General features: G+C 42.5%; 1 protein-coding gene across 1 annotated transcript in view; it reads right to left on the reverse strand.

Moving 5' to 3' along the window:
• Positions 1-10,438: 10,438 nt before the first annotated feature.
• LOC111973798 (reticulon-4 receptor-like) overlaps positions 10,439-18,983 on the reverse strand; it is a 116,361-nt gene continuing 107,816 nt past the window's right edge. Inside the window, exon 2 of the mRNA XM_024001212.1 lies at positions 10,439-12,562. Within this exon, the coding sequence (XP_023856980.1) occupies positions 11,148-12,562 (1,415 nt within the window). The 3' untranslated portion in view covers positions 10,439-11,147. The remainder of the gene's footprint in view (positions 12,563-18,983) is intronic.

The raw sequence follows: 18,983 nt of genomic DNA on the forward strand, positions 1-18,983 counted from the left end.
AAGCATAAACTGAGAAGTGGTCTGTGGTCACCACCTGCAGAACCACTCCTTTATTGGGGGTGTCTTGCTAATTGCCTATAATTTCCACCTGTTGTCTATTCCATTTGCACAACAGCATGTGAAATTTATTGTCAATCAGTGTTGCTTCCTAAGTGGACAGTTTGATTTCACAGAAGTGTGATTGACTTGGAGTTACATTGTGTTGTTTAAGTGTTCCCTTTATTTTTTTGAGCAGTGTATATTCCATTTACATTGCAGACGCTTATATCCAATATGACAGCATATTTTTGTATGTGACCTCAATGGACATCGAACCCACAACTCTGGTGTTGCTACTGCCATGCTTTTATTAAATTAGCCATGTACAGGACTACTACAATAGATAAGTACAATATAATACAATACATGATTACAATACAGGTGGAATATGTATGATTGCCATCCCCATGAGCGTACCACCCTCCTTCAGGCCATGAAAAAGGCATGTAATGACCTCCATCCAGACCTACACTGAGTATACCAAACATTAGGAAAGCATTCCACAGGGATGCTGGCCCATGTTGACTCCAATGCTTCCCACATTTGTGTCAAGTTGTCTGGATGTCATTTGGGTGGTGAAACATTCTTGATACACACAGGAAACTGTTGAATGTGAAAAACCCAGCAACATTGCAGTTCTTGACACAAACCGGTGCACCTGGAACCTATTACCATACCCCGCTCATCTTTTTGTCTTGCCCATTCACTCTCTGAATGGCACATGCACAAGTCTACATTTTCTCAAGGCTTAAAAATCCTTATTTAACCTTTCTCCTCCCCTTCATCTACACTGACTGAAGTGGATTTAACAAGTGACATCAACAAGGGTATCAAAGCTTTCACCTGGTCAGTCTATGTCATGGAAAGAGCAGGTGTCCTTAACGTTTTGTATACTCAGTGTATGTCGGCTTGGATTCGCCGTGCCAAAAGGTTTTTCCCCAGGTGCATGAACAATGAGGACATTTACTGCGATGTTGATGCATTTTTTGCTATTGGATTACCTGTTTGTTAAAATAACTAAATTGAGAATATATCATTATGTCTTGTTTTGGTATTTAAATCAATGTTCTCATGTTATTCCACATTGTGGGACAGTGATTAGAGCGTTGGGCCAGTAACCGAAAAGTTGCTAGATCGAATCCCTGAGCTGATAAGGTACAAATCTGTCGTGCTGCCCCTGAACAAGGCAGTTAACCCGTTGTTCCTAGGCTGTCATTGAAAATAAGAATTTGTTCTTAACTGACTCTAGTTAAATAAAGGAAAAATTTAAAACATATACTTTGGATCAATGGTTGTGTGGCAAAAGATGTCTTCAAACAAAATGAATGCACAATAAAAAAAAATGAATATGAGACTTGCTGTGTTACAAGTGTTACCAGTTTGGAGTTTTGTACTAAGAGTTAAGAAAATTCACCACATACTTGTGAAAATAGCACCAAAAAACCTAATACTACATTCCAGACTGAGAACCGCCGAAGGTCAATTGATTTCCCGATTGATTCTAGCAAATGTTCACAAATGTGTCAAATGCTTACAAGGTATTTAAATTAGGCTGCATATTCCACTGTGCCGCGCCGTGTGACCGTCAGAGAGGAGAAGGGTGACATTGATGAACCATCTGCTCGCCGAGCATCACCGTAGGCAGCTGTACTGATGGACAGAGCCCTATGCTTTCTGACACACTGTGCACTAGAAAATGCCAGCTCAGAAAATTTGGCGTAATAATTATGTACCAACTCCTGTGAACCAGAATCATCAGAGTACAGTGTGCCCTCTCCTCTCTCTGGATTACATGAAGAAAAGCAGAAAGAACATTTTCGGGAAGTCTGAGTGAGAAAAATTGCTTGTGAAGGCTGGAGTGTTTTTTTCCCACTGGTTTATGACATCACTGAATCTTTCAGGGCCTTTTCTAAAGGATGAATGTGTGTATGTGCGTGTGTGTGTGTGTGTGTGCTGTACGTGTGCATGTCAGAGAAAGATTGTTCATTTGCAGACCGAAAAGCAAGCAACTGTTTTAGCCTTCTTTATATGTCTGAGGTCCTTCAGTGGTGAGCAGTGAGCAGCATAAACCTTCTCATATAAGCCTATGCTGAGAGAAATGTCTAATTACTCATGATCAAAGGGTGCTGTTCTGTTAAGGTGATGTGGAGAGTCAAACAGAATATGCATGAAGAAATGTAGGCAGGTCACTTTTATAGAATATTGGATCATTTTCTGTCTGGACTGCTGACATTTATTCTTTGTCGTTGTGACTGCTTGTTACTGTGTCTTTGAAGCAAACTGGATTAAATGAAAATATGTTAAATATCACCAAATTAGGAAATATAAACAACAAATAACTGCTAAAATTATTTTTACTAAAAATGCAATGCCAAATGTGACTGAATTCAGGAAGGTGAGCTTTGGTTTATATATTTTTTATTTTTTACAGGTATATCACACTGCAGTTGGAGGAAACATGGGAAAGTTATGCTTCTTTGAAATGTGATAAACTTGTTATGCCACTTCGCAGACAAGGAGGAGGAAAATGCCCTTGATTGATTTTCACGCTTTCTAGAGAGCTCTTCTTTATCTAGGCCCATTCAACATTGTTCACGCCCTCTTAAGCCTTACACCATCTCTTTAAGAATTCACATGTACTAAACAATAATATAAACGCAACATGTAAAGTGTTGATCCCATGTGTCATGAGCTGATATAAAAGATCCCAGAAATGTTCCATCCTCACAAAAAGCATTTTTCTCTCAAATGTTGTGCACAAATTTGTTTACATCCCTGTTAGTGAGCATTTCTCCTTTGCCAAGATAATCCATCCACCTAACAGGTGTGGCATATCAAGAAGTTGATTAAGCAGCATGATCATTACACAGGTGCACCTTGTTCTGGAGACCAAAAAATGGCACTCTGTAAAGTTTGTCACACAACACAATGCAACAGATATCTTATGTTTTGAGAGAGCATGCAATTGGCATGCTGACTGCAGGAATGTCCCCCAGAGCTGTTGCCAGACTACTGCATCTTAATTTCTCTTCCATAAACCGCCTCCAACGTCGTTTTAGAGAATTTGGCAGTACGTCCAAGTCGCTAGTTGCTAGTATCACCTTCTGAAAAATGTTCCACTACATTTGTAACTAGTCAGATTTTCTAATCCTCTCTTTCGCTTCCGGGTGAGGTAGATCCAGGATTGGCAACAAGTTCTTCATATAATTTGGCGCAGATTATATGCCCTCGGGGCTGTTTTGCTAGAGGCTAGAGGCTGTTTTCCTTGTCAAAGTACTCTGTGATGAGTCCATGGATGACATTCAAATTCCACATCACTGTACATACACTTTATGTGCATTTTGGATGATTATAACCACTGTCAAGATTAAAATAGCCATGTGGGTGTCATTACTTTGAATATTCGGCCAATTTATCATATACACTGAAATCATTAGCAATATAGACTTCATGGATTGCAGTATTCAGACCCCTTGACTTTTTCCACATTTTGTTATGTTACAGCCTTATTCTAAAATGGATTAAAAAAATAAATAATCTCAAAACAATCTACACACAATACCCCATTATGACAAAGCAAAAATCGTTTTTTTTAAATGTTTGCTAATATATAAAAAATAGAAAACTGAAATATGACATTTACATAAGTATTCAGACCCTTTACTCAGTACTTTGTTGAAGCATATTTGGCAGCGATGACAGCCTCGAGTCTTCTTGGATATAACGCTACAAGTTTGTGTCACGACTTCTGCCGAAGTCGTTGCCTCTCCTTGTTCGGGCGGTGTTCGGCGGTCGACGTCACCGGTCTTCTAGCCATCATCGATCCATTTTTCATTTTCCATTGGTTTTGTCTTGTCTTCCCACACACCTGTTTTCAATCCCATCCATTACCTCTTGTGTATTTAACCCTCTGTTTCCCCTCATGTCTTTGTCAGAGATTGTTTTATGTCAAGTGTTGTTTCTTGGTGTATAGGTGCGCGACGGGTCCTCGTACCCATGTTTATTTTATGTATGTACATTTTCGTGTTTGGAGCATGTTAAGTGGACATTTATTAAAAGTCTCCATTTAAACTCTGTTTAACTCTCCTGCGCCTGACTTCCCTGCCACCTGTACACACGACTCTGACAGTTTGGCAAACCTGTGTTTGGGGAGTTTTTCCCATTCTTCTCTGCAGATCCACAAGCTCTGTCAGGTTGGATGGGGAGTGTCACTGCACAGCTGTTTAAGTCTCTCCAGAGATGTTTATTTTATATATTTTTTCACCTTTATTTAACCAGGAAGGCCAGTTGAGAACAAGTTCTCATTTACAACTGCGACCGTGTCAAGATAAAGCAAAGCAGTGCAACAAAAACAACAACACAGAGTTACACAGGGGATAAACAAACATACAGTCAATAACACAATAGAAACATCTATATACAGTGTGTGCAAAATTAAGTAAGGAGGTAAGGCCAATAGTGGCGAAGGAATTACAATTTAGCAATTTAAACTGGAGTGATATATGTGCAGATGAGGATGTGCAAGTAGAAAATACTGGTGTCCAAAAGAGCAGAAAAACAAAAACAAATATGGGGATGAGGTAGGTAGTTGGTTGGTTGATTGGATAGGCTATTTACAGATGAGCTGTGTACAGCTGCAGCGAACAGTAAGCTGCTCTGACGGCTGACGCTTAAAGCTTGTGAAGGAGATATAAGTCTCCGGCTTCAGTAATTTTTGCAATTCGTTCCAGTCATTGGCAGCAGAGAACTGGAAGGAAAGGCGGCCAAAGCAGGTGTTGGCTTTGGGGATTACCAGTGAAATATACCTGCTGGAGCGCGTGCTACAGGTGGGTGTTGCTATGGTGACCAGTGAGCTGAGATAAGGCGGAGCTTTACCTGGCAAAGACTTATAGATGACCTGGAGCCAGTGGGTTTGACGACAAATATGTAGAGAGGACCAGCCAACGAGAGCATACAGGTCGCAGTGGTGGGTAGTATATGGGGCTTTGGTGACAAAAGGGATGGCACTGTGATAGACTGCATCAATTTGCTGAGTAGAGTGTTGGAGTCTATTTTGTAAATGACATCGCCGAAGTCAAGTATCGGTAGGATAGTCAGTTTTACGAGGGTATGTTTGGCAGCATGAGTGAATGAGGCTTTGTTGCAAAATAGGAAGTGGATTCTAGATTTAACTTTGGATTGGGGATGCTTAATGTGAGTCTGGAAGGAGAGTTTGCAGTCTAGCCAGACACCTAGGTATTTGTAGTTGTCCACATATTCTAAGTCCGAACCGTCCAGAGTAGTGATGCTAGCCGGGCGAGCGGGTGCAGGCAGCGATCGGTTGAAGAGCATGCATTTAATTTTACTAGCATTTAAGAGCAGTTGGAGGCCACGGAAGGAGTGTTGTATGGCGTTGAAGCTCGTTTGGAGGTTTGTTAACACAGTGTCCAGAGAAGGGCCAGTTGTATACAGAATGATGTTGTCTGCATAGAGATCAAAGAATCACCTGCAGCAAGAGCGACATCATTGATATATACAGAGAAAACAGTCGGCCGGGGGGAATTGAACCATGTGTCACCCCCATAGAGACTGCCAGAGGTCCGGACAACAGGCACTCCGATTTGACACACTGAACTCTATCTGAGAAGTAGCTAGTGAACCAAGCGAGGCAGTCATTAGAGAAACCAAGGCTTTTGAGTCTGCCGATAAGAATACAGTGATTGACAGAGTCGAAAGCCTTGGCCAGGTCGATGAAGATGGCTGCACAGTACTGTCTTTTATCGATGGCGGTTATGATATCGTTTAGGACCTTGAGCGTGGCTGAGGTGCAACCATGACCAGCTCGGAAACCAGATTGCACAGCGGAGAAGGTACGGTGGAATTTGAAATGGTCGGTGATCTGTTTGTTCACTTGGCTTTTAAATACTTGAGAAAGGGAGGGCAGGATGGATATAGGTCTGTAACAGTTTGGGTCTAGAGTGTCTCCCCCTTTGAAGAGGAGATGACCGCGGCCGCTTTCCAATCTTTAGGAATCTCAGACGATACGAAAGAGAGGTTGAATAGACTAGTGACAGGGGTTGCAACAATGGCCCTGGATAATTTTAGGAAGAGAGGGTCCAGACATGTCTAGCCCAGGTGATTTGTAGGGATCCAGATTTTGTCGCTCTATCCGAACATCAGCTGTCTGGATTTGGGTGAAGGAGAAGCAGGGGGTGGGGCTTTGTTGTCCAGGGTTGGGGTAGCCAAGTGGAATGCATGGCCAGCCAAAGAGAAATGCTTATTGAAATTCTCGATTATTGTGGATTTATCAGTGGTGACAGTGTTTCCTAGTCTCAGCGCAGTGGGCAGCTGGGAGAAGGTGCTCTTATTCTCCATGGACTTTACGGTGTCCCAAATCTTTTTGGAATTAATGCTGCATGATGCAAATTTCTGTTTGAAAAAGCTAGCCTTTTGATTGGGTTCAAGCTCTGGCTGAGCCACTCAAGGACATTCAGAGACTTGTCCCGAAGGCACTCCTGAATTGTCTTGGCTGTGTGCTTAGGGTCGTTGTCCTGTTGAAAGGTGAACTTTCACTTCAGTCTGAGGTCCTGAGTGCTCTGGAACAGGTTTTCATAAAGGATCTCTCTGTTCTTTGCTCCTTTCATCTTTCCCTCGATCCTGACTAGTCTCCCAGTCCCTGCCGCTGAAAAATATCCCCACAGCATGATGCTGCCACCACCATTCTTCACAGTGGGGATGGTGCCAGGTTTCCTCTAGATGTGACGCTTGGCATTCAGGCCACGAGTTCAATCTTTGTTTCCTCAGACCAGAGAATCTTGTTTCTCATTGCCTGGAGTCCTTTAGGTGCCTTTTGGCTAATTCCAAGCGGGCTGTCATGTGCTTTTTACTGAGGAGTGGCTTCCATCTGGCCACTCTACCATAAAGGCCTGATTGGTGGTGCTGCAGAGATGGTTGTTCTTCTGGAAGGTTTTCCTATTTCCACAGAGGAACTCTGGAGCTCTGTCAGAGTGACCATTCAGTTCTTGGTCACCTCCCTGACCAAGGCCCCTCTCCCCCGATTGCTCAGTTTGGCAAGGCGGCCAGCTCTAGGAAGAGTCTTGGCGGTTCCAAATTTCTTCCATTTAGGAATGATAAAGGCCACTGTGTTCTTGGGGACCTCCAATGACCTCAAGGCTTGGTTTTTGCTCTGACACACACTGTCAACTGTGGGTCCTTATATAGACAGGTGTGTACCTTTCCAAATCATGTTCAATCAATTCAATTCAATTGATGGATGATCAATGTAAACAGGATGCACTTGAGCTCAATTTCGAGTCTCATAGCAAAAGGTCTGAATACTTATGTAAATAAGGTATTTTTCATTATTTTTGCAAACATTTCTAAAAACCTGTTTTCACCTTGTCATTATGGGGTATTTTATATAGATTAATGAGCGTAAAATATTATTTTATCCATTTTAGAATAAGACTAACGTAACAGAATGTGGAAAAAGGGAAGGGTTTTAATACTTTCCGAATGCACTGTACATAAATCTTATTTGATCTTCCTGTCAGTTGCCCCAAGGCATTTCATGCAAGTGGCATACTGTGTCTGCAGTTAATGCTCAAGCAAGATCTTGACACATGCAGGGCATTTGAACAAAGAAACAGTGGTATAGCTATTCCAAATGGGCTTTTACGACCTATTATTATGTGTAGAGCTTTTTCAAATAGCTTTTAGAGGTCACACTAAAAGCATATTTTGAGAAAGGTGCTAAGGGTAGGCCTACTCTTTACAGACATATCAACTGTGATGACATTAGACCAGATACACTTAGACCCCCACAAAGTTAAAAAGTTGAGAATAAAATAGCTTTTACAGGTCATAATAAAAGCATGTAGGGCAGGCCTGTTGACGAAAGGTGTATGGGCACTCTCTTTAGACATAGCAGTGTTGGTGACATTAGACCAGGTGCCTTTAGCCTCCCACAGAGTAGGAGAAAGAAAAAAGAAAAAATGTGGTAAAAGACAGAAAAGCATGACATGTGGTCTCCAGGTTATGACCCCCCAACCCCACACTCACACACACACACAAACACAGTGGAGCCAGCATGTCACTCATCCGGTGGCGTACGCCAGTATCCCGTAGAGGACTGAGAGGAGAAAGAACTAAATGTGTAGTACTACAATACTGGGGCTTGAGATCAGGCCACCTTTGACAAAGCACTCTGTAATCAGCCACAAACAATGAGCCTGCCTTGCCACTGTAGGCCTGGTCCAGAAACAGACTGGCAATAGAGCAGGTCCATCTTTATGCAGTGGGCCTGTCTAAGTTGGGGCTCTTGCACAGAACGATCATTATTTGGCTAATAATGGGGGCCTCAAGGAAGAAAATGAGTGTGGGCCTGCCATCTGTTTAGAAGGAACTGAGGGAGAGATTACAGATGAACTGAGGGAGAGATTACGGTCTACTTACTCTACACATAGGTGAAGTGTAATGTGAGGTTTCACTAGCTGTTGTTCACTATAGATCTGAGGGCAGTTTTTGCTGAAAACATCTGAGGGATCTTTTTATAGTTTTATGAGGTGTATAATTTTCACATACCTCATTCAAACAGTATAACAGAATGCTGTTGTACATTTTTATGAATGTTGAAGATGTAATATCTGAGTTGGCAGTGTAAGAGGAAACCTGCCTCTGCTATTATTTAGGTAATGAATTATGTCATGATGTCCATTAGATCATACACAATGTATAATAGGGTCTCATAATTATTACTGTATGTGCGAATTAATTCAGACACTGCCATAGGCCTACTGTATGTTTGGACATGTACAGTATTACATTACATCGTAAGCATTAGTCTGCGGAAGCAATATAAACTCAGCAAAAAAAGAAACGTCCCTTTTCAGGACCCTGTCTTTCAAAGATAATTTGTAAAAATCAAAATAACTTCAGAGATCTTCATTGTAAAGGGTTTAAACACTGTTTCCCATGCTTGTTCAATGAACCATAAACAATTAATGAACATGCACCTGTGGAACGGTCGTTAAGACACTAACAGCTTACAGACAGTAGGCAATTAAGGTCACAGTTATAAAAACTTAGGACACTAGAGGCCTTTCTACTAACTCTGAAAAACACCAAAAGAAAGATGCCCAGGATCCCTGCTCATCTGCGTGAACTTGCCTAAGGGCAATAAATTGCAATGTCCGTACTGTGAGACGCCTAAGACAGCGCTACAGGGAGACAGGACGGACAGCTGATCGTCCTCGCACTGGCAGACCACGTGTAACAACACCTGCATAGGATCGGTACATCCGAACATCACACCTGCTGGACAGGTACAGGATGAGTTACAACTGCCAGAGTTACACCAGGAACGCACAATCCCTCTTTCAGTGCTCAGACAGTCCCAAATAGGCTGAGAGAGACTGGACTGAGGGCTTATAGGCCTGTTGTAAGGCAGGCCCTCACCAGACATCACCTGCAACAATGTGGCCCATGGGCACAAACCCACAGTTGCTGGACCAGACAGGACTGGCAAAAAGTGCTCTTCACTGACGAGTCGCGGTTTTGTCTCAATAGGGGTGATGGTTGGATTCGCGTTTATCGTCGAAGGAATGAGCACTACACCGAGGCCTGTACTCTGGAATGGGATTGATTTGGAGGTGGAGGGTCCGTCATGGTCTGGGGCAGTGTGTCACAGCATCATCGGACTGAGCTTGTTGTCATTGCAGGCAATCTCAATGCTGTGCGTTACTGTGAAGACATCCCCCTCCCTCATGTGGTACCCTTCCTGCAGGCTCATCCTGACATGACCCTCCAACATGATAATGCCACCAGCCGTACTGTTTGTTCTGTGCGTGATTTCCTGCAAGACAGGAATGTCAGTGTTCTGCCATGGCCAGCGAAGAGCCCGGATCTCAATCCCATTGAGCACGTCTTGGACCTGTTGAATCGGAGGGTGAGGGCCAGGGCCATTCCCCCCAGAAACTTGCAGGTAGGTGCCTTGGTGGAAGAGTGGTGTAACATCTCACAGAAAGAACTGGCAACTCTGGTGCAGTCCATGAGGAGGAGATGCACTGCAGTACTTAATGCAGCTGGTGGCCACACCAGATACTGACTGTTACTATTGATTTTGACCCCCCCTTTGTTCAGGGACACATTATTCCATTTTTGTTTGTCACATGTCTGTGGAACTTGTTCAGTTTATGTCTCAGTTGTTGAATCTTATGTTCATACAAATATTTACAATGTTAAGTTTGCTGAAAATAAACACAGGTGACAGTGAGAGGACGTTTCTTTTTGTGCTGAGTTTATGATTGAGTAGTCATGAGTGTTTATTTTTAATGCTGTTGAATTCTGTGTGATTGTTAGTTATACTTGAGAGCTATCCTCCAGTGCCTAAAAATAACACATCAATAACCAACCAGCTATATGAAAGGATAACTTTTATTCATAATATATTCATACTTGTACACAAGTAAAATAAAATGCATATCTATGATTCCATTGCAATCTCTGTGAAACATTTAGACAGCATTATTTTAGCCAATGCTACCCGTACCCATACTGTGATAAAAACATAACTCAAACTGGGGAGAGAATAAACATTTGTCTTTACTTATAAACATAAAAAACATAACCGTACCCGACAAATGCAACACTTTTTGAATAAATAATGGGGGAGTGAAAATCTATTTTTCAACAAACAAACCCTAAACTTTCTTTGTGTGCGTTCAGACCCTCTGAATTAATGTTATTTTTTATTAATTTTTTGTGGTCTGTCTAAGCAGTCACTGTCTCAGCAGTAAAAGCTTTTGAGACAGAAAAGGGAATAAGGAGTCTCCAAAGTGGTGTAGCTTAGACACGGTACAGTACATACAGAACAAACAATTTGTTATATACATTAGATCTGACATGTTCTGCAAAGGCATCCTTTTTTGTTAACCTCTCTATTATCATAAGTCCTTGTTACCCTGGCGATGGGTCCAAACCTGACTTCCTGGGTTATCAGTCTCTGGGCTGTTAGTGGAGGTCAGAGATCACTGCAGATAGATTCTGTATCATTGTCATGAGCATTAATAACAATCTGTGAGTCCCAACAAAGTTTATTTAGCATGAATCCCATCCCAGGCCCTAAGGTCCTAAGACATGACCAACGAGAACCAGAACCAGATTATGGACATGAAGAGAAAACTCAGCTCCAGCTGCATTGTAGATCCATGGCCTTTGAGACATTGTGCATCGGATTTGGGTTTTTTAGTGCACTTCTTTTTCTTCCTGGTTGGGGCTGTAGAAGGTTCCAGATCTTGCAGTTGGACTAAGGACTGGTCAAGGTTGTTGGACAGAGTCCCCAGAGGCCCGTCGTTGAGACTCTGCTTATTCCGGATGGTCTCATTTTTTGTTCGCTCCTGCTCTCTGAATTTGGTCTTGGATATGTTCTCCTTCTCCTTGAGGGGGTTGTTGGTGATCTGGCGGCTGTTGTAGGATGAGGGGTCAGGGATGGTTTTCCCAGAGATGATAGAGGACTTATCATTATCTGGAAGACAACACCTGGGAATTCCATTTCCCAGAGGATTTTCCGTGGAGTCAAATTTTCCAGACCACAGGTTGGAGCTGAAGAGCTGGGTTTGGATCTGAGGAGTTTCCACACACCCTTCCAGATCATCACTCTTCAGCCGTTTCAGGTCCTTCCCAAACAACTCCAGTGGGACGTTACACTCAAGCTCTGAGCTGGAGCCCTTGAAGCGTTTGAACCAGTCCCACAGGGTCCTGGCCCGACAGTCACAGACCCACTGGTTCCCGTTGAGACGCAGGTACTGGAGGGACCCCAGCGGGTCCATGGTTTCCCCAGTCAGCACGGTCAGGTTGTTGTAGAACAGGAACAGTGTGGTCAGTTTTCTCAGGTCACTGAATGCTCTTGGTTGGACGTAGATCACCCGGTTTTGATGGAGCAACAGGCGGTCGAGGTTAATGAGGCCACGCAGCATGTGGTCCGATACGGTCTTGATCTTGTTGTTGTGCAGGAAGAGATAGGTGAGGTTGGTCAGGTCCAGGAAAGTGTCGTCGTGCAGGGCCAGTAGGTTATTGTCCTGTAGGTAAAGGTACTGCAGGGAGAACAGTCCCTGGAACGCTCCGACAGGTAACTCCGACAGGCCGCACCTGTGCAGGTGGAGGGTGTGAAGCTTGGACAGGCCCCTGAAGGCCGTGGGGCTGATGATTCTCAGGTTACTGTTGTCCCCAATGTCCAGCTCCTCCAGCCGCTCCAGACCATAGAAGGCCCCAGCTTCGATGTGGCTGATGTTGTTGGAGTACATCCAGAGCACGGTGAGGTTGTGTACAGAGCTGAAGCTGGTGGAGCGGACCACGGTCAGCTTGTTGCTCTGCAGGAATATCCGCTGGCTCTGCACAGGGATCTCGTTGGGGATGGAGTACAGTCCTTGTTGCTGGCAAGCCACGGTGGGCCGTGGCTCACTGTAACACACACATTTGACCGGGCAGCCCTCTGCTCCCCGAGGCACCAGGTTTAACCACAACACAAGGAACAGGAGTCGGCCCCCTGGAGAGAGAAGAAGAGATGAGTGGGTCAGTTCTACAAGTACATAAAAATACTTAATCTTCATCTTAATTTCAATGTAAATGTGATTTGTAAATGTGGTTTTTAAATGTGAACATCTCTGCCTATCTCTTGATTGGTTTTCGATTTTGCTTTCCTCTAAAGCAAAACAAAAACTTTACAATATTGTTCCCTGATCTCCCTGGTAATTTTTTTGTAATTAGACACTGGCCTATTATTGAACTTCAATTCATATACCTTCTATCCAATCACCATTACAGCACTTTCCTTTGCATTTACAGTAAGTAATCCCTGAATATTCTGCAGCATAAAAAGGCAGTGGAACACCCTCTAGGCCAGGGCTCTCCAACCCTGTTCCCTGTTCCCCTAATCTAGAACACCTAATTTTATTAATTAGCTGGTTTATAAACTGAACCAGATTAGTTACAACTGGGGTAGGAGCGAAAACCTACAGGACGGTAGCTCTCCAGGAACAGGGTTGGAGAGCTCTAGGCTCTCACCTAGTCCTCTCCTAACTAGTAATGCAGTGTGTCTTTAAAGAGAAAACCGTCAGTGATTATTTGCCCCTGGGGACCCATTTCCTCCTTGCTGCTAACGCAAGCATGAAGACCTGGACGATTGAGGAGAGGGGTCCCGAGAAGCTGATTCATTAAATATGGGTGTGTAGCTTTTAAGCAGAATTAACCAAAGCAAATAGGGCGGATGGAACTAAGGTTTGACATTTAGCCTGTCGCGTAAAGATAAGTGTAGTGGGAGCCTGGACCCTTTCGTGCCTGGCTGAGAGGCTGAGATCTTGATGCTAGTTTCCAGGGTGGAGAGCAGAACTGGGTTCAAATAGAATTTGAGATCACTTAAAAAAAGTTATCTGTTATCACTGTTGTGTTTCTAATTGTTTCCAGAAGTAATTCATTTTCGCTTGAGTTATAGGAATGCAATGTGTTATCGCCTATCTAACACCTGGAACATGCAGACACAGCACAGATACAAGTATAGCGATTTCACTAATTCATCAAATGCAGATCAAGATTTCAAAATGTGACAGCAGGAGATGCCAAATCCAATATGTCATGTCAGGTGTCAGGTGTTATTGGCAGATATTGTCCAAATCTCAGTGAATCCAGCCCTAGCTCCTGTCCTAAGTGAGGATTTCCATCCACAGCTGCCACAGCCATCACTGGAATCCCAGGCTCTGCCGTGACAGGTAGTGAGGTACTGGAAAATGCATGAGCTTTACCCTCCTTCACTCACTCACTCCTTCTCTCCACCACTCCTGTTTTTCCTCCCCTGCCTCCCTCCCTATCTCACCCCATCTCTCTTTCATCCTCCTCCCCTCCCTCCCTCTCCGTCCCTCTCTTCCTCCCTCCTCCCTCTCCATTGCTTTTAATCCAACCCTCCCTCTCTTCATCCCCCTCCCTCATCCCTCCATCCCTTCCTGTTCTTCATGCAGCAGTTGTAGCATCTCATCCCTGGCCATTGTGAAGCGGGGGCTGTGGTGTGGCTTGACAACAGCCCCCCGCTGCACTTTCCCTCCAATCTCCCTCTTCAGCCTTCAGCCAGACACACTATGCCACCAGAAAGCTGTTAAGTTTCCTTCCACTACTCTTTATTTCTGCATCACAACACTTTTCCCTCCCAATTCCTAGCCACTTGCTTCTCTAACAATAGCGATATATATTTTTTGTAACTGCAGCAGGCTTTGTATCTCCTCAACGCATCTCCGCTCACTGTCTTATTTCCACCCATGCGTTGTATGTTGGAGACCTGGTTTTCTCAGCTCCCGGTATAATGTTCTATAATGGTCTTCATTCTAATATTTTGAATGATAGTATAGTCTAAGCCAATCAGGTGTTATCAGTTGTCATTATTTTTTTAATACTAATTATTGCCTGCTGCCTGCCTGCTGACTGCTTTCTTTATATACAGATGTAGGATATTAATTATAGACAGTTTGCTACAGCAGGAAAATAATCATTCAGAAATAGGAAATGTGGATTATAATTAATGGACATTTTTCAAGTCTGAAATGTAAAGGTGGAAATTGCAAAACTCAGAAACCTTTTAAAAACCTCAAATACACTACACGTTTTACATTTCCTGCATTGCAGTAAAGTTGTTGTGCAACAGGGTGATCAAATTAAGATCCTACATCTATAGGACTGTGTCAATTACCTTGCCATTAGTGTTGTCAAACAGAATTAAGAAATCCAAAGACGTTTTTGCCCTCATCACGTTGACCCCACCTTGTTTTTACTGTGCTTACAGTTCCGTGATTAATAACTGTGTAAACAACATAGTAGTTACATATGTTTTACTATGTAATTACATGGTAATAGGGTTGTTGAGGAATCAGTTACACAATTTAAACAAGGAATGAGTAATTACACATTCACTTGATGAAGGTTATCCCACATGTGTAACTACTGATTTTATTACACATGTTCTTGTTCCACTATGCAACTGTTTTGTAATTACACATTTTAACGTCACCTGTGAAGTACCATGTTAATAACTGAAACCAAAACCGGACCTTGTTACATGTAACAACAATTGTAACAAGACACTCCCTGTATTAACTATCGGCTATTTTTCAATTAGTTTATTTCTGTTTTGGTAAAAGCAACAATATAAAGTGAAGTGACATCTGAATTGCTTTGTAGTTACAATGTAACAACCTTTGCAGACAATAGGCTAACCAAGGGAAATGAGGAAAATGATTTTACAGTTTGACTTTTCTTTAATGGATTTGAGAAAGACTCATATTCAAACAACTCAACCATTTCAGACTCAAAGCTATAACTATTTTAGCTAGTAAAAATACAGGGTGGTAAAGCTAGCTAGCTAGCWWRWRRASWMKATMKWSTYYWYWWGCTAGCTAGCTAGCTTTACCACCCTGTATTTTTACTAGCTAAAATAGTTATAGCTTTGAGTCTGAAATGGTTGAGTTGTTTGAATATGAGTCTTTCTCAAGATGGCTAGCTAGGCACTGGTAGCCTAATGTCAACACGTTTTCCAACTCAGTTAATAAACTTTACTAAATCATCATAAAACATTTCGTTTACAATGTTAGTTCACTATTTTGGAGACTTACTTTGCACATTAAAAACATGACAAATTAAGAGACAGAAATAACATGTAACTTCCACTTGGCTGCATAGGAGAGTTGTGAGAGGTCAGTGTGATGTCAGTGTTCTTCTGGCTTCTTTATTTATTGTTCTTTTGAATGTACATACATGTAAATAAATAGTGAACAAAAAGGTTAAAAGATAAGACCCTTTTTAAAAATGTATACCTAAAATGACATACCCAAATCTAACTGCCTGTAGCTCAGGACCTTAAGCAAGGATATGCATATTCTTGATACCATTTAACAGCTTCTACCCCCACGCCATAAGACTCCTGAACAGCTAATCAAAGGGCTACCCAGACCCCTCTTTTACGCTGCTGCTACTGTCTATTTATTATTTATGCATGGTCATTTTAACGCTACCTACATGTACATACTACATCAATTACCTCAACTAAAATATTGCATTTATTTTTTTAAACAATTTTGTTTGAGTTCACCAGGAAATTATGTCACACTGACCTATCACCTCTCAAACTGTCCTCTGCAGACAAAATGGAAGTCACTATTACTATTTCTGTCTCTTAATTTGTCGTTGGCATTTAATTGAATGTCCTCCTGTCTCCAAATTTCTCCTGGATAGCCTATGGTCTGCAAAGGTTGTTTCATTGTAAATACAAAGGTTGTTACATTGTAACTAAGTAATTATAAAGCTTATACACTACTGGGTTTCACTTTACGTTAAGTTGCTTGCTCCTGGTTAGGTACATGATAATGACAAGTATATCCTATGTAACTACATGGTTCTTACAATACACTTGATTCAAAATAGCCTTTGAGCCAGGTCATGGCACACATGCGGAATAACCTTCAGCAAGTGAATGTGTAATTACACATTCCTTTTTCCAATTGTTTAATAACTGATTCCGCAACAACCCTATTACCATGTAGTTATATAGTAAAACCTATGAAACTACTATGTTGTTAACAGTTATGAATGTGCTAGTTACATAGTAATAGGGGCAACTTAATGTAAAGTGTTACCTGAATACATACTGTATATAACATCGTTATTGTTTTGGTGGCAACCTTCATATCAAACAATCACAAAATGTAGCATAAATCCCCCAAAAATATATCTTATTTTGCTTTGCCAGCTTTGGTTTCAACATTGAATCTCCCCTATCTGGTGTGTCGAAACACAGCCCAACACAGCACAATGTCACACATCCCCATCTCCAGAAACTGGTGTTTCAGAAACTGGCATCCCACGAGAAAAGTCCATTATTGTCCAACAGCAATCTTAACTCTGTCTAAGATGAGCCAAGAAACTCTTTGTCTTATGGCGACGATACAAAGTCAAACATCCTCCCAAGCTCTTAGTAAACTGAAGCTCATTGACTCAGGCTCGCTTCCGTGTTTGAGAAGCAATTGTCTTCACAAAAGGATGCAGAGTCTGAGTCCCAAGTTGCACCCTATTCCCTATATAGTGCACTACTTTTGACCAAAGCACTATGCCACTTGTGACACAGACAGGGAGACAGAGGTGGAGATATGCCCAGACAGTTAACAACCTGGTGATGAACGGCAGACATCAAGCATAATCCTCACTTGTCTAATTGTATTATTTGCCAAAACAAAACGACTATGAACAATGTGGGAGAACAGAGAACACTCCAGATAATAGCGAGGGGTGAGGAGGGGTAAGGAGGACATAAGTGGGAGCAGCCAGAGAGCGCTGTTTACTTAGCGCAGCAGTGCATGACAAGCCTGACACCCTCCAGCTCATTTGCATACCTCCCTGGCTGTGTGTGTATGTGTGAACTACTTCACTACTCTAGCCCCATCCGTGGCTTTCTCTCAGCATGATAGAGGCATCCTATCCCAACCCTGGCAGCACCTTGAGAGCACACAGGGCATGCACAAAGGGGATCCAGGGGATCTGCAATCCATCATACTGGCTTCACTCTGAAGAGGCTTGGATTGGGCCCGGATGGGTAACATGACAGTATTATCCTTCAGCTGAGAGGAGAGGAAGGGAAGAGAAGTGATGTCTCTCTCTGAGATAGATGACACAGAGCATCTCAAGGGATGCAATGGCCTCTTTCTTTCTTTCTTTACTCACACAACATTAGTGATTGTTGTTTCAATGTGGATTTCAACATGTTAATATATTCAAGATGTTTGTACGTTAGGCTGTTTGTTGTAAATGCATTCATGCATACAAATGCAGCCTTATATCATGTAGAAATTAATAACTTAACTGTTATTTTCCCAAAGCGCTGTCACAAAGTGGTTGTAAACCCAAGTGATTGTGTATGGTGATAGAGTGCATTAAAACCTCTTCCCTACTGTCATCTAAGGACCTACATTTTGACTGAATTGTGACCGGATTTGAAAAGTTGGTACCACTCCTAAATGCTTCCCCCCAGGAACATACAGGCATGGAACTACTTTTCCTAAATGTTCCTAAATGTTTTCCCCAAAGAACATTATGCAGGGATGGAACAGATGCTCTCTTGTAACAGTAAATAAAGATGTGTGCATCCTGATCAAACCTGGGTGTTTAGGACAAGATGCCACATAACTAGCATTGGAGTCACTACCTGGTCCCTGCCTGCTCTGTGTGTGCATATGTGAAAGTGTGTGTGTGCGCATTTGCATTTGTGTGTGTGTGTGTGTGTGTGTGTGTGTGTGTTTCTGGGGGACACCGTGGTCTAGCATGCAGACGAGAACACAATTAGCGGAGGGGCAGAGGGACAGATCATGTTCTGTCTGCCACACATCTGAAAGAAAGAAAGGAGAAACAGTGTGTGTGGCTGGGTGTGTGTGTGAGGGGAGGGGGGTTTGGGGGTGCAGAGAGATAACTGTATGAGGAGAGGAGGATGGGCGTTATGTGTGGGAGAAGTGAGAAGTGAAAATATGTAAACAATACCAGATTGTGAACTACTTCTGGCCCCAAAGCACTGTATTTTCAGATGCACGACTCTTCACTTGTAAAATGGGAAACATTACGAGAAAAAAAGAATACAACACCGACACAATATATTCTAGCAAGTCACTGGGTGAAGGCCTCAAAGCACAGCATGTTTAGAATGCTTGTCATCATTTCTAAAATGGTCAACACAATGCCGAGACCAACTTAAAAAAAAACTGTGACAATTTATTCCAGCAAATCACTTAAAGTCTGGGACGAAGTTATGAAAACCTGAGACCACTTGTCCTGTTTTGTAGTTGGAATCCAACCAACATGCCCTCAATACAACCTCATGTCATCATGGTAAAATGGGAAGATTGTAATAGATGACATTGAAGTCCCAATGGGAGGTTTTTAGAGGT

The sequence above is a fragment of the Salvelinus sp. IW2-2015 genome, linkage group LG15 (genome assembly GCF_002910315.2).
Source record: "Salvelinus sp. IW2-2015 linkage group LG15, ASM291031v2, whole genome shotgun sequence".
NCBI classification, from domain to species: Eukaryota; Metazoa; Chordata; class Actinopteri; order Salmoniformes; family Salmonidae; genus Salvelinus; species Salvelinus sp. IW2-2015.